Source organism: Mesitornis unicolor, unplaced genomic scaffold (genome assembly GCF_000695765.1).
Source record: "Mesitornis unicolor isolate BGI_N332 unplaced genomic scaffold, ASM69576v1 scaffold16911, whole genome shotgun sequence".
Taxonomy (NCBI): domain Eukaryota; kingdom Metazoa; phylum Chordata; class Aves; order Mesitornithiformes; family Mesitornithidae; genus Mesitornis; species Mesitornis unicolor.
Window position 1 is genome coordinate 1 of NW_010164633.1, and position 26,690 is coordinate 26,690.

Consider the following 26,690-nt stretch of genomic DNA (forward strand, 5'->3'; position numbering starts at 1 on the left):
TGCCGCGTTGGCCCTGGGGTGTTGAGGCAAGGAGGCGGGGCTGTGTGGGGCTAGGGGACCTGGCAATGTCGGAGGGGAAATGTGACGGGTTATGGGGACGGGGGTTGGGGCGCTCGAGGGCCGAGCCCGGTCTTCAGCGCTTGGTCGTGCAGGGGGGAGATGGGGGAAGATGGAGGGTGTGGGGTTTGGTGTGAGGTTGGGGGAGACCTGGACAAGCTTCTTGTTTGCATTGGAAAGGTCCCAGCTGCAGTGAACGAGAGAGCAACTGAGAAGGGAAGTCATGGGGTGATGGAGGAGCGATCAATCCATTATGGGGAGGAAAAGGCCCTGTCCAGTGCTTTATATACTTGGTGTTGCTTCTGTAACAGAAAACATTGAAGAAGTGTCTCTCTGTTTGCCTTTTTGTATAGGAAAAAGTTGAAAAGTACTTCTAAGTATATTTATCAGACTCTGTTTTTGAATGGGGAGAACAGCGATATCAAAATCTGTGCTCTGGGAGAGGAGTGGAACTTGCATAAGATATATTTGTGTCAGGTAAGCGGCTTCTTCCTTACAATAGAAACTGTTTTTAGTAAAAGACTATCTGGTAAATGTTAAGTGCGACTTGATACTTTTTTCTTTTCATTTCTTTTTTCTCCTTGTATTTCTGAGTTACCGCCCTTCCTGTGGATGCAGACAGTTAAACAACCTGTGCTGTGCTCTTGATAGTAACGCTAGGAAGCGTAGCTGTAGCTCTGTGTTTGAAAACTTTCTTCACTTCTATCTTCTGCTACTTAATTTTTGCTTAATCTGCTCATCTTAACTTTGGTGCATCCTTTGTGAGAACAGTCCTGAAAATTGTCTTGGTGTCCTGAGAACGTGTTCTTGTTTGCTGAACGAATGGCTGGGAGTCTCCTGCGATGTTAATATTATTGCTGAGCAAAGAAAAGGCTTCCAGAATGGGTCTGTAAAGCACACGCTAACCCAGTTCAATTTCCTGTTCACTGGGACTCGGGGATAGGAACCTGAGGTAAAATGACTGGAGCTGGGTCTCTGTGTGGGTTATGCAGCCTTCATCACTGAGTGAGGGCTTTCATGCTGCTGCATGAGCAAGGCATGGCCAGAAGCTCTAAAAAGAAATAACTCTTAGTGCAATGCCTTCAAAAAAGGTGCTGTTTCAACGAGTGTTGTATTTCGGGCTTGTATTAAGGTGAAGTTCTCTGTGTTGCTTTCTGTGTGTTGGGAGTGAAGAGGTACTATTATCTTTTTCTGTCCTCTTTATTACTTTTCCTGTGGCAGAAGTGGGGAGGAACCATGAAATGTCCAATCCAGTTGTGCTGTTAACTTTTAGGCAGGAGTATGACCTTGGAAGCAATTTATTTGAAGCAAAGAGAGAAAGTAATGTCAGATACTGTACCTGAACATGTGTGCACCTCTTCATTAACTGCAGTCAGGCACGAATAGTTTCTGTGTTACAAGGTGAAGATGTCACTATGAGATGCTCAGCAGCTTGGATGCAGTTTCTCTGTGTAACAAGAGATGGGAAAAGCGAATTCTTAATTTTTTCTGTTGTTTTTGTCATGTTAAAGCCATGATTGCAGTGCAGGTACAGCAATTGGTCACAGGGAGGGAAATTTAATTGCTTTCTTGTAGGAAAAAGCCTTTTACGTGTGTTGGACCCTTTTAAAGAGCATAAAAGGAGGACAGGAAAGTCATGGTTTGTATGTAGCCCAAGACTGGCCAGTGGCAGCCATCTGTGGCTAGTGCAGTGGGTGTGTTGGCCAGGGCAGGACAGCTGGCACGTGCAGGTTTAATTATCTGCTTGATTCTGCCTCTCTAATGAAGGGAGGATATGTGAGGGTTTGGCAAGGGGGTGTATGTCGTGCAGCATACGCAGGATGGGCACGTTGCCACGTTGTCCTTAGGCTGCAGTTGGTAATGGTGTTTTAATCGTCGTAGTTCTGTTGTTGCTACGTCTGGAGTTCGTGAAGCTGCTCCTGCAAACTTGGTGTGATCTGATGGCTAAAGTTGAATATTAAATCGCTGCTCTTTAACATACTTGGGTGAATTTGTTCTGTCGAGGCCTTGTACAAGTGATGTTCTTGTGAGATGAAACTTTGTGGTTAAGTTGACAATTCTTCTAAGTCAGGTTTCCATTTCAATTTGAGCTTTGTCATTGGAATTCTGTTACTACTGTTAGAATATTTTTGGAGGTTAAAAGTAAGCATCTCTTAATGAAATTACAACTCCCTCTCTGCCTTGTTGAGCAGATTATCTCAGTCCAAACATTTCTGTTTCCCATGTCTCTCAAGTGACTGCATTTAGTTTGGTAAATGACAATTAATTTGACCATTTCGGTGCTGCTCTACGTGTGAATGGCAGATCTGAGAAAGGGAGGATTTCCTTTTTCTGATACTGTTTACTGAAGTAACAAACTCTTACAAAATTGAGGAACTGATGTACGTGGCAAAGCCAGGATATCCCCGTGAGGACTGGTAAGAGAAATGGTCGTGGTTTTGAGAGTGGTGTGCTGTAGGTCATCATAGTCAGGGGATATGCCTGGTATGGAAATATTTACATAATCAAATCAAATTTTATGTTGTTGTTTGCTGCCCTGAGTTGAAATGCTGAGTTAAGAGGTCAGGGGATGTGGTGCTGTACAAATAGACTCTATTTTTTTGATCTCTCAGGTAAACTTCAGTGAGAGATAGCATCTCATAATGGGCACTCCTGCTGCTGAGAAGGAAAATCATGAACTCTAGTAGAGCAGTGTATTACACTTCATTTGGATGGAAGCCTATCAAATTCTAGTTTTATATGCCTTACACTTTATTATAAAAGGTATATTTACATCAATGGTGTATGTGTATGTGTCCTTGGTATGAGACTACAACCTTGTACATGAATTTGTATGTCTTGCATGCTTTTTTTTTCTTCCCCTCAATACCCAAACTGGCATTCCCTAAGCTTGTGGGATTTGTTGCCCACTGGTAATGTTAAGGACTTAATTCTTGGACTAATTATATCCCCATTGGTGGTGTGATTTGTAGGAAAAGAGCTTATGTGGCTTTTCGAGCCCTTTAAAGCTCTTTATTTACTCTGATTACAGACCTGTAGTCCAAATTTTCTATATGCATTTTCACTTTCAGAAATAGAGCAACTACAATTAGCCCTTTCTGAAGTATGACAGAATGTTTTAGCTTGTGAAAAGTTCCCTTAACACATTTTATTCTGCGTAAAGGTAACTATTAACGATTTTTTGTTCCATGTGCTGCTTTTGACAGTTTTAATTAGAATGAAATCTCTTATGTGAGCTCTTTTTCTCTCGTTTTCCTTCATATAGTCAGGCTACTTTTCCAGTATGTTCAGTGGATCTTGGAAAGAATCTAGCATGAATGTCATAGAGTTGGAGATTCCTGACCAAAATATTGATATTGAAGGTAAGTGGGAACCTTTTATTTTAACATAGACTCTGAAGGTAGAGGTTAAGTTGAACCTGACAGAAAATAACTGAATCACAGAATCATTAAGGTTGGAAGAGACATCCAAGATCGAGTCCAACCATGAACCCAACCCCACCATGGCCACTAAACCATGTCCTGAAGTGCCAGATCCAGGAGCTTCTTGAACCCCTCCAGGGAGCCCCCACCCCTGCCCTGGCCAGCCCCTGCCAGTGCTTGATAACCCTTTCAGTAAAGAGATTTTTCCTCATATCTAATCTAACCCTCCCCAGCACAACTTGAGGCCATTTCCTCTCATCCTGTCACTGGTTATGTGGAAGAAGACACCAACACCCGCCTCTCTGCAACCTCCTTTCAGGGAACTGTAGAGGGGATAAGGTCTCCTTTCAGTCTCCTCCAAACTAAACAACCCCAGCTCCCTCAGCTGCTCCCCAGCATCCGGCTGCTCCAGACCCCTCCCCAGCTCCATTGCCCTTCTCTGGCCACGCTCCAGCCCCTCAATGTCCTTCTGTGAGTGAGGGGCCCAAAGCTGAACACAAGATTCCAGGGGTGGCCTCACCAGTGCTGAGTACAGAGGCGAAATCACTTCCCTGCTCCTGCTGGCCACATTGTCCCTCATGCAGGCCAGGATGGCATTGGCCCTCTTGGCCACCTGGGCACTCTGCTGGCTCATGTTCAGCTCTTGTCAATCACCACTCCCAGGTCCTTTTCTGCCTGACAGCTTTCTGGCCACTCCTCCCCACGCCTGTAGCATCCATGGAGTTGTTGTGACCCAAAGTACAGGACCCAGCACTTGGCCTTGTTGAACCTCATCCAATTGGCCTCAGCCCATCAGTCCAGCTTGTCCAGGTCCCTCTGCAGAGCCTCTGTACTCTCCAGCAGATCAGCCTTCCCACCAGTTTGGAGTCACCTGCAGACTTGCTGAGGGAGCACTCAATCCCCTCATCGAGATCATTGATAAAGATGTTAAACAGGACTGGCCCCCAGACTGAGCCCTGGGGAGAAATACATTTATTTTTTTAAAAAATCATTTTCAAACTAACAAATAAGAAACTTGAGAGAATGAGTTCCGTCCTCATTCAGTTTTGAGCTTAATTCAGGTCTTCATTTTTCTGGCTCTGTTTGGGAAGTGCAGCTGAGCAGCGCCCACTCATCCTCTTGTTTGGCAACGGGGCTCTTGAGATCGACGTGTGGAGACCAGAGTGGGAATCTCGTCTTCATCATCTGGTCTTGAAAAGCCACAGATGGGAGTGCCTGCAAGGGACCACTGGGAGCTGGCAGATTGTTTTGCTATGGGTCCGAGCGCCACAGAGTGAAATAGTAGTGTTTTTCAGAATTACAGGGGAAATTTGTAACATCACAGTAATATTCAATACTGTGCTACTCGTGGATTGCAGAGAAGGATCATGAGGCTTAGCTGCTTTTTTATCTAGTTTTACTGCTCTTCACATTGCTCTGTGGTGTGACTTGGTGGCTGTTTTAAGATGAATATTTTGATGAGCTAGTGAAAAGGTCTGTATTTCATTGATTTTTCATGTTTTCTGTTTGTGTGCTTGGGCTGGTAAATACCAGCTTTTTATCCAGAACAAATAAGATTGCAGAGAATGTGTGCGGTCCACTGGTTTGGTTATATTTAAGGACTCTTCTAGCTCTATGTCCTGTTTTTTGATGTTTATGCTTTTTTCAGCTCTACAGGTGGCTTTTGGCTCGCTGTACAGAGATGATGTGTTAATAACACCCAGCCGAGTCATTGCACTTCTAGCAGCAGCCTGCATGCTGCAGCTTGTAAGTAATAAATATGCAATGTTTGTATGCTTTCCTTTCAGATAAAGATAATAGTTCATAACATACTCACACGTGTGTACTGTTTCACCCAGAGAAGTGAATCATCTTTGCAGACTAAGTGGGAAAAAACCCAAACATAACACTGTGGTTTTATTTAAAAATGCTATGACTAAGATTCAGTTGTAATATTAAGTACCTCTTGAAAAATCGTATCTTGAAGTAGATTAAAGTGTGTTTTAATAGCTCATTTGTTCTGCCCTGAAGGTATTCATTAAGCTTTTCTTTCACGTGATATATTCTTAAGAAAATTCTGGTTTTCTGAGGAACGCTGGTTTAAATTTTCTGGATAGCACAGCGTAGGTCACTGTAGCACGTGTGGTAATTGTTCAGGCATGAACACCTGTGTGAACTGCACGATCTTTGACACTTCCTGTTGGGAAATTAAATATTTGTGGGTTTTTTCTTCCCTGCAGGATGGTTTAATCCAGCAATGTGGTGAAACAATGAAGGAAACCATTAATGCAAAAACTGTGTGTGGTTATTATAATTCAGCAGGGACATACGGGTTAGACTCTGTGAAGAAAAAGTAAGAATTACTTCCTTCCAGTTGCTTTGCGCATTGCTAATTAAAAGTGGGAATTTGCAGACAGTAAAATAATGCCCAAGATATTTTTTTAAGCTCTCTCAGTTGGGGTTTGCTTGTCCTATTTAATTTTTGAGTTTCTACTATAATCATTAATTATCTTAAAATCGGTGTAGACTGTAGTAGTTTAATTTGCCTGTGCTGTGAATGAATTAATTATTAAAGTGTATTAGTAGAGACAGTATGTTTGGCCTTCAGTGTGACAATGAAATAATACTGTGATCATTGACTTTTATCGCAAAGCTGCTTTAATATTCAGAACTTAAGCTTAACTTTATCTTAATTAGGAGGGATAATTACACATGGGAGCAGAATGCTAAGGTCAGTGCTAGCTGCTTCCTTCTGCTGTGAATTAATGTGTTCCCAGAGCTTTTTGTGGCATTAATAGCACTTTGAATTTTGCTTTCCTTGTACCCTGAGAGAAACTAATTGCAACCTTAAGAGTTACAGAAAATTTTGAAAATGTTATTGTAAACTCCATGATTTTCAAATAACTCTTCTTCATATTTCTATGCATTCGTGTCTCAGGTTAAAGCAGTATTTCAAAGTCATGCAGTACATAGTCAGGCTTTGCGAGCCTGAGCAAGTACTGCAGGAATGTTGACATATGTAAGAAAAAAATGTGTGTACTAATTCCTTGCTTTTAATGTAGGTGCCTTGAATGGCTCTTGAATAACCTGATGACTCACCAGAGTGTTGAACTCTTCAAAGAACTCAGGTACAGGCTTCAGTTAAGGAAATAAATAAGTTAAAATAACTTTCTGGGCTACTGATGGTTGCTTGTTACCTACCTGGCTTTCTTGGTTTTGTCTGTACTGTCTCACAGAACTCTCATGTTTGATTTTTTTTTCCAGCATAAACCTCATGAAGCAGCTCATTAGCTCCTCTAACCTGTTTGTAATGCAAGTGGAAATGGACGTGTATACTGCTCTCAAAAAGGTACTCAGCAAAGGGACTTGCTGGGGCTTCATGAAGTTGAACTCCTGAGTAGTAATTGTTTTGTAATGCAATGAGAATTTTAACCTTTTCAGTATTTACTGGAAGTATTTAATGAAGTATCAGAGGAATGAAAGCATTATGAAAATGTCCTTTAGTAATGCGTGTATTACTTGTTTGAGAACTTCTTCAGTTTCCTCACTAGAGTGTTTATTTTCCCTAGTGGATGTTCCTCCAGCTAGTGCCTTCCTGGAACGGGCCTTTGAAACAACTCCTCGCTGAAGCTGATGCCTGGTTTGCCAAGCGTCGGAAAGGTAGGACTAAGTGCCGTGGCCTTGGGTTGGGGAAAACGTGGTTAGAATTAAAATCTGATAGTCTTCCTCCACTTCCAAACTTTTGCCATTTTCCCTGGGAAAACTTGCCTCTGCCAACAGTCCCCAGCATTGCATTCTCAATACCAATAGCTTTTTCAGTGTTTTGTCTACATATTTTCAATTGAGCAGACACCGTTGCTATTTTTGCTTCGTTGCTTTTGCTATTGTTCAGTGAGCATGAGCTTTTGTTGCCTTCTCACTAGAAGGCGCTAATGTATTTCCAAAGAGGGAAAGTTTGGTCTAACATTTCTGCTGTGAAAGGATTTGAATGCAAGTAATTTGTTAACTTTGCCTGCAAAATGTGACTTGCCTGTCCGTAACTTTCTCTGCTCAGTAAGTTAAAACTCAGTCTCAAATATAAATAGGGTCTGGAAAATATTTAGGAAAACAAATGGTAATGTAGGTGCTCTACATTGTAGCAATGTAGGTGCTCTTTTGGCCTGTATTAAAAACAGTGTGACCAGCAGGGCCAGGAAGGTGATCATCCCCCTGTACTCGGCACTGGTGAGGCCGCACCTCGAGTGCTGTGTTCAGTTCTGGGCCCCTCACTAGAAGAAGGATGTTGAGATTCTGGAGCGTGTTCAGAGAAGAGCCACAAGGATGGGGAGGGCTCTGGAGAACAAGCCTGATGAGGAGCGGCTGAGGGAACTGGGCTTGTTTAGCCTGGAGAAGAGAAGGCTGAGGGGAGACCTCATCACCCCCTCCAACTGCCTCAAGGGAGGTTGTGGAGAGGTGGGTGCTGGGCTCTTCTCCCAGGTGATGGGGGATAGAACAAGGGGAAACGGCACCAAGCTGTGCCAAGGGAGGTTCAGGTCAGAGATAAGGAGGAAGTTCTTTCCTGAGAGGGTCGTCAGAAGCTGGAACAGGCTGCCCAGGGAGGTGGTGGAGTCACCATCCCTGGATGTGTTTAAGGAGCGGGTAGATGAGGTACTTAAGGATATGGTTTAGTGGGTAGACAGGAACGGTTGGACACGGTGATCTCAGAGGGCTTTTCCAACCGAGCCATTCTGTGATTCTATCTTGCAGATTTTCAGGATGACATTGCATTCCTGGAGTCAGAACAGGGAAATGCCTTCCTGTCAGTGTTCACACACTTGAGGTTACAGTATATCATCAGTGACCTGGCATCAGCCAGAATCGTCGAGAAGGATTCCCTGATACCCTCAGGTGAGTGCTAGCCTGTCTTACCCTAGGGTAACTGATCAAGGTGCATTTACTGGTCTTATCACTCATGTCTTTTATTTCCATTTGTGGCTGAAGATTCAGGAAAAACAGTATTTTCATGCGTAAAAGTCTTAATAGGCACACACATATAGGTGTGTTAAGCATTCAGTTGATCAGTCACTTTATCCAAGTACTTTATAATCAATACATAGTACATTGTCACTGTTGTAGTGACCCCAGAAATGCAAAAATCCTTTTCATTTTAAGAGAGCAAAACTTGCTGGGACTCAGCTATTTCCTAGCTGTTATCTTTCTAAAAAGAGCTGGATAGCTCTTTGTAGGACTTAGGAATAATGAAAACCAAAAGCACAAGATGCTGTGAACTCTTCTCCCATCTTCAAAGACAAGTGTTGCTTACTGCCAGATGCTTAGGATGTTTTTGGAGGAGATAAGATATTTAGGTATTCTGCTCTTGTCCTTTTATTGGCATTTTGACTTGTCTAAAATACATCCTCATTCCAGGTCCTGGTGCTTTTTGAAGCCCATAGAGTGAAATGCCATTTAATGTTGTTGTAGATTACTGCTATTAATTAATGTTGCATTATCACTGAAAAATAAAAAGCCCTGTTCTCATCTTGCTGCTGAAGTCTGAATTCACAGACAGGCTTTGTTCTTTCTTAAGCTCTGTAAACCTGGCATATGACAGATGAGTAAGACTGGAAATGAGTTATCAGGTTGGGCTCTGACTTGAATATCCACTTTCATTCGTATCTTTTATCATGTGAGACACCCTTTATTTTCTATTTTTTTTTCTTCCCCTCCCCAGAGTTAGTTGTGCTTCTTGCAACAGTGTTGGGACTTGTCAGGCTCTGCCTCTGAATTTGGCTCCTGGTATCCTCACTTGGTGTTTCGCTCCGTTCAGCGTTCCCTTACCGTAATTGAATCGTAACGTTGACTTTTTCATCTTAATTCTCTGACACCTTCTCGTGTACACAGCTTTTTCTCTAGATCTGTCTGCAGTGTTACTGCACACCCATCTGTGTCTCTGATGTCTATTTATAGGTGTGATTGCCAAATGTCAATTAAGACTGCTTTTATTGAGCTCTTTATCACTCACATTTGTAACTTCCCGACATCTGTCCTCTTGTCATCTGTCCATACTTAGAGCCTTGGGGGTCGCTTTGGACTCTTGCCATACGTAAATATTTAACCTTTCTTTGAGTTACGCTGCTGTCTTCCTGTAAAACATAATATATTTTTTTATCATCTCATATTGTCTTTTTCCTTCATGCTGCCATAGATGTCAACACAATGGTGATACAAAACACTGTTGGGATATTTCTTTTGAAGCCTCCTAGCCTGATCAAGTTGTTAGGTTAAACTTAAAAGCCTTTCCTTGCTGTGAAGGTGATGTAGCGAGCATCGCTTTACTCAGTTTGTCTTGTACTGCTGAATCCTGTCTCTGCCAAAAATAAAGGATCAGTTGCTCTTTGTAGCTGAATGTGTGAATAACCCTGAGCACCTTTCTCACATGTTTGAATGTTTGAAGAATGCAGCTGTCAGAAGCTGAATTATTCAGCTCTTGATTATTCAGGCTCTCGTGGAAGTGGACAGTTACTGCTGCTTAAATGTACTGGCTTTCCCTACCCCCACTGCTGGTTTAAATCAGTACCTTAATAGATGGAGGCTGTCTTCTGCACAAAGTAAAATACAAAGGGACTGGGTTATCCTGTGCTGAAAATATCCATTTAAAAGTGTTTTTCCAGCAGCAGGTGGAGGCAGTGCGTTACAGACGGCCGAGGTGCGCTTTGGGTGAATGCTCTGGTCGGGTATGTCCGGTAGATGGGGCAGTTTTTGAGCCCAAGCAAGTGATACAATTTTATACAGTGCAGGAAAATCCCGGAAGAACAGATCTGATCTTTGATATGTGATGTATAAAGTAAATATAATCTATTTTACTTAAGATCGATGGTGGTACAGATTACAATCAAAGTGCAGAGGCATCTTCATTCTGTAATAAAAAATAAGGTGACTTTGGGTGAATGACCCTTTAGTTCCTCAGTTTCACGATGACACAGGAGAACTGTGGATTATTGCCTTGTCAAGTGGCTTTGTCAGCACGTGAATAAGATGTTGCAAACCAGAAATTTGCCAATATTGCACTTGATTTCCTTTTAACGTTGCTGTTGGTATCACTTACCAGAAGGGTGATGGGCAGCCTTTTCATAGTGTTCTTCAGTGGGTGAATTTTGTGTCAGACTCAAGCCCAGAAGCCTTGTATCCACGCACCTCAGAGGAGGTTTCTTAAATTGTTCCAACGTTAATTGCGACTTCAAGCTTTTTTTATTGAAAAAGAATGCGTGATGTTCACAGAGTTGACAAGATATTGGAGAGTGAAATGTTTACTTTTTTTGTAGTGAAACACTTCCTAAGCTGCAATAAATGCTGAAATAGTACAGTGGGAAAGGCAGTGCCATGGCAACGAGTGTGTGGTTGGTGCAGGAGCAGTATCTGCTGTTTACGCTCTACCGCTGATTATTAATTAAAAAAATAAAATAAATACTTGAAATCCAAGAGAGCAGGGAGGGAAGAAGAACAAAATGTAGAGCCCTTTATGTGTGCAGTGAAGCGCTGTTAGTGTTTCATATTTGATAGCCTCTTTTTCTGTAGCCAAAAGCTGTGTCAGGATGAGGAAATTTGTTCTTCATTTAAAAGCAGGCTGAGATAAATATTGGTGATGTGGTTTTACACAGATTATTGACTGCTGGAATCCAGCGTTTGAGGAGGTTGCATTGTACCTGGAAACTGCTGGGTAGTTTATATTGTAGGTTCAGCCTTTTAGATTATTCTAGATTAAATTGTTCTCAAGGAGGTAAAGAAGGAAATGATGTTGAATAGTTGAAGGAGATGGTATAATTATTATTTTTTTTATACCCTGTATGTGACCTGCAGGAGAAAACCGCAGTTCTGTGTTAGGAGTTCCCATCGTTCTGTTCTTGTTTGCACAGAAAAGGTGCAAGAGACAGAAACACATAATGTGTCTGCAGCAAAGTGTTCATTGTTCTGTTTTCCTTGGTAACTTTTAACATTTCCTAAGCAGTAGTTTCCCTTACCACATGAACTACAGTTGAAATATGACATGTGAAATCAATATGTACATATATAAAACCAAAGATGATGCTCATCTGCTGATTTTTCTTCCCCTTCTAGTTCATCCATTCTCTGTTCCTCACCTGTGTAATTTTCCTTAATTCATTTTTAGACTTTGTGTTGTACTTTGGTTAATTCCCATTTTGGCCCTGTCACAGAATCCCAGACTGCTAGGGATTGGAAGGGACCTCCAAAGCTCATCCAGTCCAATCCCCCTGCCGGAGCAGGAACACCCAGATGAGGTTACACAGGAAGGCGTCCAGGCGGGTTTTGAATGTCTGCAGAGAAGGAGACTCCACAACCTCTCTGGGCAGCCTGGGCCAGGGCTCTGTCACCCTCACTGAGAAGAAGTTTCTTCTCAAATTTCAGTGGAACCTCCTGTGTTCCAGTTTGTGTCCGTTACCCCTTATCATTGTTTTATCATTGTCTTATTGTTATCACAATCTGAATCTTTAGAGTTAGCAGGGCAGGGGCTGATGTTAATTTTTGCCATTTTCTACAGTGATCTCAGCACTAAAATCTCCCTTCTCCCCTGTACCGTACCCATCAATACCTGCTTTGTTTTTGTGGTAGCCGTGGTTCTCGCTGTTCCTATCGCCCCAGTCCTTTCCTCCGCAGTCTGTCCTCGCCCGTGACCTCGCGTCCTCGCCCCTGTTGGTTATCTGGGCAGAGGAGAAGTCACACGCTGTGCTCTGGGTGCCTCTGTCCCTTTTGTGAACTCACTCACAAACTGTTCTCTTTTCTCTCTTGAATGCAACTGTTAAATGAATACAGCTGATAAAATCTTTATGGTGTTCTGCAAGGAAGATGATTTATGTTATTCCTAGTAGGGGACAATTTCTGTTTGTATTTACCATATAAATCACCATTTCCTTTATCCTCTGATTCTGTTTTCGTGTTTAACTCCTGTACTGGGGATTCAGAAAACAGCATCTTCTCCAGAGAGCTCATTAAGCGGCTCCTTGGCTTAACACAACTTTGCACGCTAAGAAAATACTCTGAGTTGCATCACTTTTGGCAATCTCCAATGCTTGATAAGATGAATGTAGGCCTGCGTTATTTAGCGTTAGTTGTTGATTTTTATCTGTGCTGCTGCTTCTGTAGTTGAGGCCTGGAGATGAAAAGTGCCTTACCAGGTTTGCATGGGCCATCTGGATAAGAGTAACCTTACTATTTCAATGTAACTTTGTTTCTGTATTTCAAATGTTTATGAACATCCCCATTCCCAGCTCCAAAGACAACGCCAAGCTTATTTATTTTTTTTTTAATTTTAGAATGGCTGTCCTCTGTTTACAAACAGCAGTGGTTTGCCATGCTCAGAGCAGAACAAGACAATGATATTGGGTAGGTATATTACAGGCTTTCCTTTCTTTCTTTCTTAAATTAGAAACCTTCCTCTCATATAAGTTCTGACATGATTAACGTTTGGAGTTTACATTAAGGAGAGTGGGGGGAAAGCATACTCCAGTGGTTTTAAACTCTGTTTTCTGTGGAGCTGTCTGTTCCCTTGGGCTGGCTGTTCTCCTAAACTCTAAAACACTTGTATAATGCCACCAGGGGTAAATGCTGGGGTGGGATATTCTGTATTTTCTTTTATGTTGGTTAATACTCCTCACCAGTGCTTTGTCTTGAAGTATGTGTTGAGGCTCTGAAAGAATAATTTATGAGCCTTTATTTTAAGGGGGATTTTAGGGCAAGTCCTGCAGGTGGAGAAGCAGCGTTTTCTGTCCCTGGGCTGCTGGACCAGAGGCTGCGGGGCAATGCAACCGAAGGCAGTTTCTTGTTTTGTGTTTGTGCAGCACCAACTCCATGCCAACCTTTGCTCCTGCCTCTTCCCGGCAGTGAACGAGGGCCCGGCCCCCAGCAGGGCTTGGCATCCTGTGAGCCGTTCACCTCACACCCTCCTAATTTCACCGCCTTTCCCCCACCCCATGTGTGTTCGATGGCTCTCCCCACTGCCACCACCTGCAACTTGTCCCAGGCAGTGCATCCTTCACCCTGTTCTCTCCACAGTCCTGATTTCATATCTGATATTTTCTCCTTCCTAGACCACCTGCTGCCCTGCGTTGGCATTGCATTGTCACTGAGGAAATTTCACGACAACTCCCACGTTTCCCTGCCCTTTCAGGGCTTTGCATGCAGCTGTGCTTGGTGTAACGCCTTGCCCTGTGTCTGTGTAAGGCGTAGCTGAGTTTCTTGAGCCTGTGCCCAGCAAGGGTTATCAGCAGTGGCTCGGGCAGCGAGGCATTTTGATTAATGTATGTTACACCTATGTGTGTAATCACAAACTGTTTCCCTTCCTTCTGCTTGCTTTTTGCCATGTTGCACTGAGCCAGGTCCCTTGGTATCTTTCTAAATACCAAAACTGTGGCAAAATGGAGCTGGAGGAGTTGTTGCTGCCTTTATCTTCTCCCCTAGTTCTTAATGTGCTCTGTGGAGAATAAATGTCAGGTTGGGAAGCTGCAAAATATTGTTACCTTTCCCAAAACCAATAAATCAACATCTTTATTTTCTTCCGTCAGTTCTGTTAGCTGAACATTTGCCGTTCTGAAGATGAGCGTGCTCAATTGCAATGGTAGGCTTCCCTTAAGAATTACAATCCAAAAAGCAGAAGAACCACTGTCCTGATTGAGCTGAAGTCCATGCAGGTCATGGCAGCGTTCAGTTACAAATCTCCCATCTTCCTTTAAATCCTGCAGCGTTTTCCAGCTGGAGGTTTTGTTACTGAACAACCAACCACCAATAGACCTATCCTTAAATACGTACAGTTATTATTGCTTTAGCCCCAGCACCCCAAGGCAGTGGGTTCCATGGCTTAATTTCCTATTATGTAGGAAATATTTCCCTTAGTATTGCCTTTAGATGTCATATAATAGTGTAAAAAAAATCCCCAAAACTCTGACTTTGGACTTAAGAATAGTCAAGATTTTTAAGAAGTGGTTCTCTGTCAGTAGCAGTGCTATGGAAAATGGTAGAGGTAAAGTATATAATTGTGACTCTCGTTATTTCAGCTCCTAAAGGTTAATGCCAGGTGGTCACAGCTTGTTTCTGATACTGTTGTCTTCTTGGGAAGACTTTTCCTGTGCTGCTGTCATTGATGCATCTAACAGTAGATGATCGGAAATTGTGTGTTGCTTTGTAGCTTGTACGGGAACCACAATTAATATGAAAGTGAGTATTAACATAGTCATCAAAATTCTGATACAAGACCCTGTGTTTGCCTATTTTGGATGTCTTTTGGTAGTGTAATGCAGTGAGAGGACTTTAACTGCTTCTCAGAAGCAGATACACGTGCTGCTGAAAAAGTCAGCTCTCGCACAAAGATGATGGGGATCACAGCAGCTTTGAGAAAGAGCAGCTTTCATGTCCAGCTGCAGTGCTGCTGATTTCAGTAGTGCTTGGGATGAGCTGAGTATTTTTCCACCTTTTTCTTGCTTGTCTTCTATTTTGCAGTATGGGATATTTAAATTTAAGTTTTAAAGAGAGCTAAAACTGAAGGCAGAGGAAGTTTGACTTAACAACAGACTTCTGTTTGCCCGAATCTCTTATGCTGGTGCCAAGGTCTTTCACTGATGCCAATAGTAAGAAGGGGATGAGATGTTTCCTCCCAATACATCTTCACTTCTGACTTGTGTTTTACGAATTAAATGGCTTGTGGTGTTTGTTTAATAGTCAATAATGGAGTAATTGTCTCTGAACAGGGCATGCTCTGCAGTTGTGTGGGAGGGAGATGGGTGCACACACACTGGGTGATTCCTGTAGATACAGGCGGTTCAGTTGTAATGCCACTAATCCATAGCACGCCGTCTCCAAGGGGATAAATGTTATCTGGGGTCCCAAGATCACTTCTCTGTCTCCTGCTCGTCTGCAGCGAGATGCCCCTGGTTCATAACTTGTGTCCTACAAGGGAAGAAGAGCAGCTCTTCCTTGTGCTAACACAAATAGTTTGGACACTTGACCAACGTGTAGCTGAAAGAAAAGGATTAAGGCTTTAGAAGACCATCTTTTGATGCAGATCTGCTGCCCTTCCTCTCGCTTGCTGCGTGTATCAGTATCTTAACACATTATTTTCCTTTAGAGGTAAGATGCAAGCTTAGTAAGCTCACCAGAACGTGGAGTCTGAAGTAAGGCTCTGTTTTCATAGCCCTCTTGGTGCACGGTGTAACCACACCTGCTCCTCCTGAGGCTGCCAACACGGAAATGATATTGCTTTGAAATGAAACGAGTGTTGTGGTTTGCTCTTTTGATAACTTCAGAGAGGAGGGGAAAATGTTTCTCTTCTACTTTGTGTAGTTTGCATTTAAAAGGACTAAACATTTTACTCACTCTTAGAATTTGAGGATTTTTTAGTGTAATACCAGAGTGACTTTGACCTGTGGCTGCTCAGGGCCCGCTCGTGCTGAAGTGGATCCTTTTTTTTTTGTAATTAAATATTTGTTCTGTGGCAGATGTGAGACAGATCTTTCAGGTCCGTGACTGGAATTGTTTCCACTCTAATAGACATTGGCAGTGTTTAAAAATTAAGTAGAATAACTTGACTGTTCACTGTACATAGGATAAGCCAGCCTAAGTGGTTAAAGCTGGGAGTTTGCATCTTCTGAGGCTGCTGGAGGAATTAAGAGGGGGGAATACTAGTGTCTGTCTGCACATTATGTACTGATGTGTGTGAAATTTGTCCCTAATTAAACAGGAATAAATCTTTTATTACTGAAATCAGCTCAGCTACATAACCAGCTTGGCTAGAAGATGTGGAAAAAGCACACAGGAGGTGCTTGGGTGACTTTGGTTAGCAGGATTAGCTTATTTGCTTAACTTGTTCATAAAATACTTCAGCTTCAGGATTGGTTTTTACAGAAATGGGGTGAATAGACCACAGACTGAGTTTGTTCATAAAGCCTATAGCGCTGTTTCTTGTGCATACAGCAGGAAGAGATGAGATGCTGCATTTCTTCTTGCTTTTATAGCTGGAAGTACAGTGCTTGGTGTTGCAGTTTAATTTAACGTGCGTGGGGGTTGCCTTTCTTTGTGATTTATAACACTCACTCTAAGCGTTTGTCCTCAGTGAAACTCGAAGACTTTCTGGCAATGGTTGCTAATTTGGTTAATGATGTAATGGTGTCTAAAGTGAGTAACGTGCCTCTGGAAAACTGGGGCTGCTTTTACTTCTGCTGGCTCTGCGAGATTTCTCTACGTGTTGAAGCGCCAGTGGAAACCGTTGGGTGAAACGAGTTCACGTTGGTGTAGGATGGCAGAACAGAGAGGCTCGTGGCACTTCAGGATCACTGTGGGGAAACCTTTTTTAGACAAATCACATAAGCAACTGCTTGAGGAACCTCTCACGATGTCTCTGGTGCTGCTTTTTCACAGAGTCCTGCAGCTTTTCCTTAGTGGCCCTCATGTATGGTTGTGCCTTGTAAGGTAGATCACTGCAATTTAAAAGCACACAGTTTTTTAGGATTGGAGGATGGATGTCATTACAAACAGCTGTTATTTTCTTATTTAGAAAGGGTTCTTCTGTAAAAGTCCTACCTAACACATTTATATCACAGCTCTATAAAATACTTGGATGTTACGAGATAACTGGGGTTGGAAGGGATCCGGGGAGGCCATCAAGTCTCACCTCTGCTCAAAGAAGGGTTGGTTGTGCGGGCAGACCACTTTACTCAGCTCTGTTCATCTTTCCCATCTTAAATTACCGTACAAAGCTGTTTAGGTGTCCTTAAAGATGCCCTTTTCTTTTTTTGCAGGCCTCAAGAAATAAATAAAGAGGAACTGGAAGGGAACAGCATGAGGTGCGGTCGAAAGCTCGCGAAGGACGGTGATGTAAGTGCGGCGCGTGGCCAAGCCTGTGCATAGCTGGCGTGTCTTAGACGTGTTGGGTGTTTTAAAAACATGCAGGTCTTCATTGTCAAACTACACCAAAAAGATGTCATGGAGATGAAGAAGAAATTGTTTTGTTATGTTACGGAAATTACGTTCAGGGAATTATTTTGTTCTCCTGAAAAGGATGGAAACGCGCGCTGGTTTTGTGGTGAATAAGGAATTAGTGTTTTAATTGTGCTCTTGCCCTGCAAGCAAGCCCATGTTTGGAAAAACTTGTAGTGTGTGAAAGGAGGGAACATAGCCATGACTTGGCGTTTGAGACTTATAAAATATATGCAGCTAAAATATAGCTCTGATCGCTGATGTTTGTCTTTTTTAACTGGAAAAGGGCGCTTTCTAGATAAAACGTGTCATAGTCAGAGCAGAACCCCTGTGTGTTCTGTATATTTATGTCTTTAGGTAACAAGTCTTGTGAAAAAACAGGAAATGTGATTTATTTCCTCACTGAAGTCACTTAAACTAAGGATGTTGTACCTAAAGCATGAAAGGGATGTGTGCTTAGGTGCGACTCGGAAATACTGCACCAGTCACCAGCACGCAGAAGTATTTTGGATCCACTTGTGTGGCATTTTTGTAGGTTTGGAAGGCAGCTGATACTACGCCTGTCTCTCGTAGTCATCTGTGTGCAAGGGTTGCCTACCACGGTGTCTTATGATTCCAACAGGCGTTGGCAAGGGGCCTTGAATCCCCATTCCCAAACTGGAGTAGTTGAAGTGGCACTTGGCATTGATGTTGTAGCAAATACTCAGCGGTTTGTGTGGGTTTTTTCACTCATCTTTTTCAGTACTGCTGGCGCTGGACTGGCTTCAACTTTGGCTTTGACCTTCTTGTTACGTACACAAATCGCTACATCATTTTCAAGCGCAATACGCTGAATCAGCCGTGCAGTGGATCAGTCAGTCTGCAGCCCCGGAGAAACATAGCCTTCAGGTAAAGCATAGCCAAGAAGGCTGACCCTGAGGTGTATGCTAAATTATTTTACTTTAACTAAGTCTTTCCATCTGTGCTTGCATTAATTTTGTCACCACCAAAGGCAGTTATGCTTGAAAATGTTATTATATCTCCTTGGGAGAAACCCTTTGGAAAAGATAAGTTATGAGAGTCTGAAGTAATTGAATTGTCGTTACATCCCTAGGTTACGTCTGGCCTCTTTTGACAGCAGTGGGAAAATCATTTGCAGTAGAACGACGGGATATCAGATCCTCACCCTCGAGAAGGACCAGGTATGTGTGGGGATCTCTGAGCTGTCGAACTCGAATTGTGGAGTCCAGGGCATGAACAAAATGCTGAGAAGTCAGCAGTGCTTTTGAAGAGGAGTTGTTCTTCTTGTTATCATTGCTTACGTGGGATTTCAGGTGTTGCTTTTAGAGGCAGTGGAAGATGGAGATAATTTGTGAGGTGTAACTGGAGTAGGATACTGTGGATTTTGTGAATGTTGGTTCCCGTGGTGCTGCTGAATTGATCTGCTGTTAGCGCAGTGCTCTGCAGCCCTTGCCCAGACTTCAGCACTGCCAGAACTACCCATCTGAAGAATTTGCCCATCAGACTCCTGCTTATTTAGAGGCAAATCTGGAGAGTGTTTGAAGACTCTCTTGAATTGTAAGCTGAACGGTTAAAAGAATGTCTGCATATTGTTCAAGGGTGGTATTTATTACTCTATTTAAAAAAATAAATAAAAGCCTTGGAGAGAAGTGGAGTTTTCTTAAAAGAATGTGCCCATTTGCACCCATCTGTGACAGCAGAATTTAATAAGGAATGTGAAAGACTTGATCATCCAGTTCCTTAAATCCTGATCAGCAGTGACACGTAGATGGGGAGCACAGAAACCTGCCTTGGAAATGCCATCCTTGCTGTAGGGTAAAGTTTCATTTTTGCTACCCCAAAAGCAGTTTGTGGAGTTAAAAATGAAAAATTCCTCCCACAGGCTGTGATTTTCATTAAAGCGTAGACTGCTCCGGGTTGTCTGGTTGGCTAAATCTCCTAAAACTGATAGGGGCAGAAAAGTCTCCCTTGCTCTCCAGCGTGTTTGAAGGTGAAGTTTGCTCCTCCAGTTCTTACAGTTTTTATCTTTCACACAGGAGGGGTTGGCAGCGCTGGGTCAAGGGGTTATGAGCAATCTGACAATATCTTGTCTATTATATATAATATCTTAATATAATATATATTATAAAACATCTGCTTTAGGTGAAGGTGCGTTACTCTCTGGGGGTTTTCTTGTCTTCTGCTTTTTAATACGTAGTAATTCAGATTTACAGCATGATGGTTAGCATCATCGTGTGCCCTTTGGTGTGTTTCCCTCTGAAGACACCACTGTGCAAGCATCGGCTGTGTTTGCTTTGCAGGAGCAGGTGGTCATGAATTTGGACAGCCGGCTCCTCATCTTCCCCCTCTACATCTGCTGCAACTTCTTGTACACCACGCCAGAGAAGAAGGCGGACGGCGAGGCGGTGCTGGATAATTCGGAAACCTGAGACCTCTTTGGTGGAGTCAAGTAGCACGTCTGTAACTCCGTATGCCTGCTGCACGTTGAACGCCCTGCTGACGCACAGAGCTTCGACAGCAAACAAGGCCTTACACTGTAGCAAGTTTATAAATATACATACGGCCTTAGAATACTCCTATGCATATCTGAAGAGAAGATCAGAAATTACATAGGCCAAAACGAGTTATCCACCTGTTTTTTGAATTGTTGTTATTATTTCTGTTCGGTGTCTTCAGACAGTTGCCATTCCATGTTTGAGAAATGTTACACTTTTTTCTTTTTCTGGGCGAAAACTGAGCCAAACTGGAAATAGGGAATTGGTGTGAATGACATCTTCTGAACTTACCTGTCCAGTTCTGAGCGCACATCGGAGGATGTGTGGGGTTTGTTAATGTGGGTTTTGGTTTTGTTTTGTTTTTAATAACCGATCTGTAGTTACCAGATCCATCTTCTGCTTGTTTTCGTGGTCCTTTTCCATTAGGGCCAAATACATCTGCAGTCAGTGTTGCCTCTCAACTTTGGTTCGTTATTTAACTGTACGGACTTTCAACCCTGCTTAGTTTCAAGCCTTTATTACGTCTCATATACCTACATTTCCTCCTCCTCCTTGTTTGTTTTTTATTAACGTTGCAGCAAATATTTATCTTTTATTTTTTAACATATAATTTTGCTAATAAGGATGCTCGTAAGTGAATTATTTCTGTCCATGTGCTGAAAATACTCTCATGTACTCACCACCGTCCGAGTCTCTACAGCAGCAGCTTTCAGCTAGGAGTCTGCTGAATGCTTCCTGTACTCACATGAACCAAATACCACTTTTGAAACATTGTGGGGGTTTTGTGACTTCTTTTAACTGTTCCATGGGGAATAATATCCCGTTTTAGCTCAGGAACTTGTGACCTTTGAGTGCCTTTTGAGTTGTTCTGTGTTAACACAAACTTCCCATCAGTTGAGCAAGGTCACAGGATCCAAAGGCAGAGCTGGGAACAAGGGACTCCTTTTCCGTCGGTGTTTGAGGGACGAGTTGAGGGTAGGAGGGCCGTTGTCCTCCTTTTGTGTCGGGTTTTGTGTCCGTCCGTTGCAATTTTGAATTCTTCCAGCAGGACTTTAGGATTCCAAGTGGGAATTTTGCCTCTTTAGTAGCCTATTTTTTTAATCTTGTCAAAAAGAAGTATAAAACCATTTGTACTTTGTAACAAGGAGAAAAATGCGTTGGGCAAGATGGAAAAACGTGGCGACTCGTCAATAAATGATTTGAAGAGGAATACTCACCAGTGTCTCCTTTTCTGCCGTAAATAGCTTTTTCTGGTGGATTCAGTGTGTGGCTGCACCCCTGAGTGACCTGCCCTTGTGTCATATTTTGGAAGCAGAAGCATTTTAAGGCGTTCATCTGCTACAGCATCAAATTGGTAACTGGATACTTAAGGAAGCAGTATTTCTTTTTGTAACTACAAGTACCAAGACTTTGAAACTGTCCTTGATTCAGTGGAGGGAAATAGAGGCTGCTCGTTAATGGCAGAAGAGAACAGGTACATAAAATAAATTTTTATGTAATGGGAGGGTTAGAGTCTAAGCTTTGGTGGTGGCTTGAGCTGCCCCAGGGCTCCTGCTTTGTGCCGAGGGCTTAGGACCTCCTGTTCAGGTCCAGATCCTGCTCTGGCCTGGCCCCCCAGCTGCCTCCCAGTGCCCCCCGCTGCCCCTGTTTGCCCCGGACAAGCCATTGCTGTGAGCAAATGCAGCCCTGGCCTGCACACCCCCACGCACCCCAGTCACCATCCTGCCATGTGATGAGGATGTGGGATACGGAGCAAGGGCTTCCATCAAACTCAACTTGATATTTATTTTCCGTATGATGCCAAACTAGGCAGAAGTGTTGATCTGCCTGAGGGCAGGAAGGCTCTGCAGAGGGACCTGGCCAGGCTGAATCCATGGCTGAGGCCAATTGTATGAGCTTCAACAAGGCCAAGTGCTGGGTCCTGCACTTGGGTCACAGCAACCCCTTGGATGCTACAGCAGTAGGAAGGAGTGGCTGGAGCTGCTGTGCACAGGGAACTGGAGTCCTGGTGGGCATCACATCCCACGAGCCAGCAATGTGCCCTTGAGCCAAGAAGGCCAACGCCATCCTGGGCTGGATGAGAAGGGGTGGTTGTAGGGCAGAGAGGTTCTCCTGCCCCTCTGCTCTGCCCTGCTCACACCACAGCTGCAATCTTGTGTCCAGTGCTGGGCCCTCAGGTCAGGAAGGACAGGAACTGCTTGAAAGAGTCCAGCAGGGCCACCAAGTGATGGAGGGAGTGGAGCATCTCCTGCTGAGGAGCGGCTGAGGGAGCTGGGGCTCTTGAGCTTGGAGCAGAGGAGACTGAGGGGTGCCCTCATTCCTGGGATCCATTTGGAAAGGGCAGTGTCAGGAGGAAGGAGCCAGGCTCTGCTCTGGGATGTCCATGCCAGGACAAGGGCAATGGGTGCAGCTGGAGCACAGGAGGTTGATGTGAACACGAGGAAAAGCTTTTTCCCTGTGAGGGCACAGAGCATGGCCCAGGCTGTGGAGAGGTTGTGGAGTCTCCTTGTGTGGAGACACCCAAAGCCCTGGCCGTGTTCCTGGGTGACTGCTCTGGTGATCCTGCTCTGGGGTTGGGCTGGGGGTGCTCCAGAGGGTCCTGACAACTCCTGACATCCTGGGATTCTGTGGTTCCTTCCCTCCATCTCTGGGTGTCCTGGTCACCCTCCTGGTTGTGGAGGGGCCATCAGTGCAAAGAAATAAATCCCTTCCCAGCTTTAGTCCTTCCCACTGGACAGGGTCAGGGATTTGGGATAGGGCAGGGGGCAGGAGTTGAGCACAGAAACCCAAACACATCACAACTTACCGCAGACAACGGGTGGTTGGTTTTTTTTCTCTCTTTTATTTGTCACCGACTAGGAGCAGCAATTGTGGCACAGGGGAGCTGAGGAGTACAACACCACACTCGGGGAAACGGTATGAAAAGTACAAAAATAAGGAAGCCTATATATCATATCATTGCAGTCAATTACTAAAAATAAATATTGTAAACACAAAAGAACAACATCAGGTGAATCTACAGTCACTCATTTCTGCTAGCAGCCGAACAGTCTTTGGCTTTATTGAACTCCCCTGCCCCGCACGGAGCCAACACCCCAGGAGGATGCATTTTCTTTGCTTCGGGACAGAAAGACCCCACCAGATTTGTCAGGGGCATCAGAAGGTGAATAATTGGACTCTTTTCTTACTCCTGATTACTTTGTGACCAGGAATCACCTCTTTTCTACCACAGCAAGCCAAATAATCTGTTGAAAAGAGTCTTTTCCTCCCTTTATCTGCTGTAGACGAGGAGGTTGGGGTGAGCTGGGGGACCCAGGCTCCCCCATTCCAGTTTGTTTTGTTGCTGTCTTGTTCCTCACCACCCATTGCATGGGGACTTGTGGATTTTGTCACCGTTTGACACCCATCCCCGCTCCCCTCCCATGCCCTGGACCTTTTCACCCCCTTATCTCTGCCAGATAACCTGGGTGCGTTTGGATTGCCTGATAAGAGCCTGTGTCACACGGAGGCACCAAAACACCTCAGGTCAAACACCCCTGTGCTGCTCCCAGCCAGAGACCTGCACGTTTCCGATATTCCTCATACATCCCAGGTGACCGAATATGATGCTTCTCCCTAAGTGGCCTTGACCCCAAGAAGGGAAGAGGCAAATTCCTGTTGCAAGGCTCAGTAATTTTATACTTGTGTGTGTGTATATATATACATATATATATTATTTTAAACTTTATTTAACCCAGTAACAACAAAATCCTGTCTGACTTGGAGAAGGTGCCAGCCAACACCAGAAGTGCAGAGAAAATGCATCCTCGTGGGAGCAACCAAGCGAAACAAAAGCCATCCTAAATCCACAGAGCAGCGCTTCTCACTGGAGGAGAGACAGACGGGGCAGGTCAGGCTGACCAATGTGTCCATCTCTCCTACACAGAATAGACTCGATCTTCCCTTCATATCAACAGGTACGATTTAATCTTCCCTTCTTCATTTGAAACACATTCACGTAACACCCCCTGGCACCAGTTTGGTGAGGGCCCAGTCCCACTGAAGTTACAGTCTGTACAGCAGCCATCCCTGGTGCTCATCCCCTTGGAGACAGAACGGAGCACAGACTCCTCAAAGCGTTAATTAAAAACCTCTCTCGTGGCTGAGGACACGGCCGTGCTCACGGTTAAACACGGGCGTCCCGCAGCGCTTCAAGTATTGAACCGGGCACCCTTCAGACCCTGCTTTAATTCGAGGCAAAGCAAAGGGGAGGCAAAAGCTCTCAAGCATTACGGGAGCCTCGTGGGCATCCAGGTGGGCATCCACCCACCCCAAATCCTCCCTGACCTCACAGGAAGTTTAAATCTCGACCCTTGAGCTTCAGCATGAGACTCCCTCGCTTTGTCGGCCCCACAGCATCCGCAGCTCCAGGTAATGTCTCCACCTTCACATCCTCTGTCCCCGGAGAGGAGCAAGCGATCGGCCGTTCCCCACCACCCCTGAGCCCGGGGCCGAGCCATCCTCACTAACCCGGTACTTCATTACCCACCTCGTCTCCTCACCCTTTTAATTACCAACAATTCACTGAACCGGAGCAGCAGGGCCGCCCCACAGTCCCAATCTTTCCCACTCTCTCCCCCAAAACTACAGTTGTGTAAAATTTAGCTCGCTAACCGATGCAAACACTACGTTATTTCAACAAAAGGGGTTCAGCTGGATTAGAGCTTAAAAATACAGCCGCTAGTGCAACCTCCTGCACGGTGCAGCAGGTAAAACCATCTCGGAGTTGATTTTTCAGTAGGCAAAACGCTGGTCTCCTCAGGAAAGAATCGCACGCAACTGCTTGGTACCGTAGTAGAGGATTTCGCTATCATCTGCCAAAAATGTATTGAACAACTTCTACAAACTTCCACTAAACTTGATTTCTTACATCATCTCTATACACAGCTTGTATCTGTTAGAACTTTGTCTCGAGGCTTATAAAAAAATAAGCATTTAAAATGCCCAAAGAGTAAATTTGCTTTAAAATTGTGCTACTGAACTTGACCCCCAACGTAGAAGAGAGACTTTTGGTAATGAGGTTACCCCAAGCAGTATAAAAATAGACATAAAAATAGACAAAATCTCTATCCTCCCAACTGAAGCTCTGTTCGTGGGAATTATTAATTATTATTGATTATTTTTTTTTGTACACCACTGGGATTTCGTTATTTTTCTGCTAAATATTTACAGGAGCTGTATGCGCTGCAGCGTTCGGCTCATCCACAAGCTTTGCTCTTGGCAACAGAAAAACGAAGTCGCCGCTTTCCCCCCGCGGCGCACAGAGCGAACGGACAGGAGGTGACACCAATCACTGCTGCTAACGAACGAGTCGACGTCGCCTTCGCGGATTAAAAAAAACCCCAACTCCCACCTCTGTTGGGGTCAAACGTGGCTCCCTGGGTTGTTCCCCATGCGCTGGGACCTTCCCAAGGCTGGGGAGGGCGGGGGGATGAAATAAAACCTCTCCGAAGGTTCAACCCAGCCTAATTCTCCCCCCGCATCGCACCCCCGGCTTTTGGGTTTCCCTTTTGTTCTGGTGCCCAAACCTCCTGTATGAGCATCCTGGGGAATTTGGGTCTCTCTTTCTCTTTCCAGTCTCCCCCGAGAAAATATTAAATTAAAAAAAAATAACACGAGCGAAAGAAAAAGGAAAAAATAATAATAATTACTCTGTACTGCTCTTCATTGACATTAAACGGTGAAGTCAAAGCTACAACCCCCCCGGACTATGTACATAAAAAGACGTCAGATCTCTTGAAACATAAATATACAGTGTACAAACGCGGGTGTCACCTACGCGGCTGAGGACGCAGCACTATTTCACAGACACGAAGCAAACCAAACTCACGGGGATTTTTGGGAAGGGACCGGCCCGGCGCGGTGGTGCTTCCCTGTACGCACACAGGGTGCCGGCGGTTCCCGGGTGTGACACAACCACCCACCACGTTGCTACGCTCTATTTCGGGGGCGGGTGAGAGGTCGGGAAATGGGGTTAGACCCTGAGTCCCCAATTATTTCCAGGCACGTGCTCTGCCGGAGCGGGCACGGGGGGCGGGCTCCAGCAGCGTCTTTAGTATTGCTCGCCGACGGAGATACCCGGTATCTCCCAGTGCAGCCGCGGGAACGCTGCACCCTGCGCTTGAAGAGTTACCATGACTTTCATGGAAATAACACAGCCTTGATCAGGGTAAAAGACTAAGAGAGGTCTTTAGCCCAATCTTAAAGAAAAGAGGTTTGCTTCCTACAGCACGGACACGGCCACGACTCCGACGTTACATAAATAGGTACCGGATACCGTAAAGTGACGATGCAGTGTCTTAATTACTCTAGCGTTATCGGTTCTGCTGTCGGGGAAGACGTGCGAGTGGTCAGGGGGTGCGGGGAGGAGAGCCGGTGTCTGATGGGGCCGCACGTGGACCGGGCCCAGCTCTGACACGGCCCAAGGACACTTTTAGCTTTACTCGACACTGGCTTTTTCTGGCAACGCGCTCAAACCTGCGCCGACGCTTTCCCCAGAGCACGCGGCGTCTCCAGCCCCACTGGTGGTACCGAGGAGAACAAGTAAAGCTAAGAGTCTGCTGGCGAGGGGAGGCCATGTGTGTGTGTGTGTGTGTGTGTGTGTACGGGGTGGGGGGGCAGGTGGGGGAACGTCCTGGTTTTGGGGAAACCTTCGGCAAACCGCCTTTCTCCTACCGCTGGCCGGCTTCCCGGATCCGGCAGGCCACGGCCGCGATGAGCGCTGCGGCCCTGCCGCCGC

General features: G+C 44.6%; 2 protein-coding genes across 2 annotated transcripts in view; one reads left to right on the forward strand and one right to left on the reverse strand.

Annotated features, from left to right (window-relative positions):
• Window positions 1-410: 410 nt before the first annotated feature.
• On the forward strand, window positions 411-19,846 carry GMCL1 (germ cell-less, spermatogenesis associated 1; the record flags this gene model as incomplete). Its single annotated transcript, XM_010194382.1, has 13 exons — window positions 411-534; window positions 3,323-3,419; window positions 5,128-5,225; window positions 5,699-5,811; window positions 6,521-6,586; window positions 6,723-6,807; window positions 7,028-7,118; window positions 8,205-8,345; window positions 12,767-12,836; window positions 17,240-17,315; window positions 18,160-18,305; window positions 18,511-18,598; window positions 19,718-19,846. Coding segments are annotated over 13 exons (1,324 nt in total), but the record flags the coding sequence as incomplete, so codon positions are not given.
• A 6,776-nt stretch (window positions 19,847-26,622) lies between these two features.
• The window catches only part of LOC104548379 (hexokinase-2), a gene marked incomplete at its 5' end in the record, with an annotated part of 5,457 nt that continues 5,389 nt past the window's right edge, over window positions 26,623-26,690 (reverse strand). Inside the window, one exon of the mRNA XM_010194383.1 lies at window positions 26,623-26,680. Within this exon, the coding sequence (XP_010192685.1) occupies window positions 26,623-26,680 (58 nt within the window). The remainder of the gene's footprint in view (window positions 26,681-26,690) is intronic.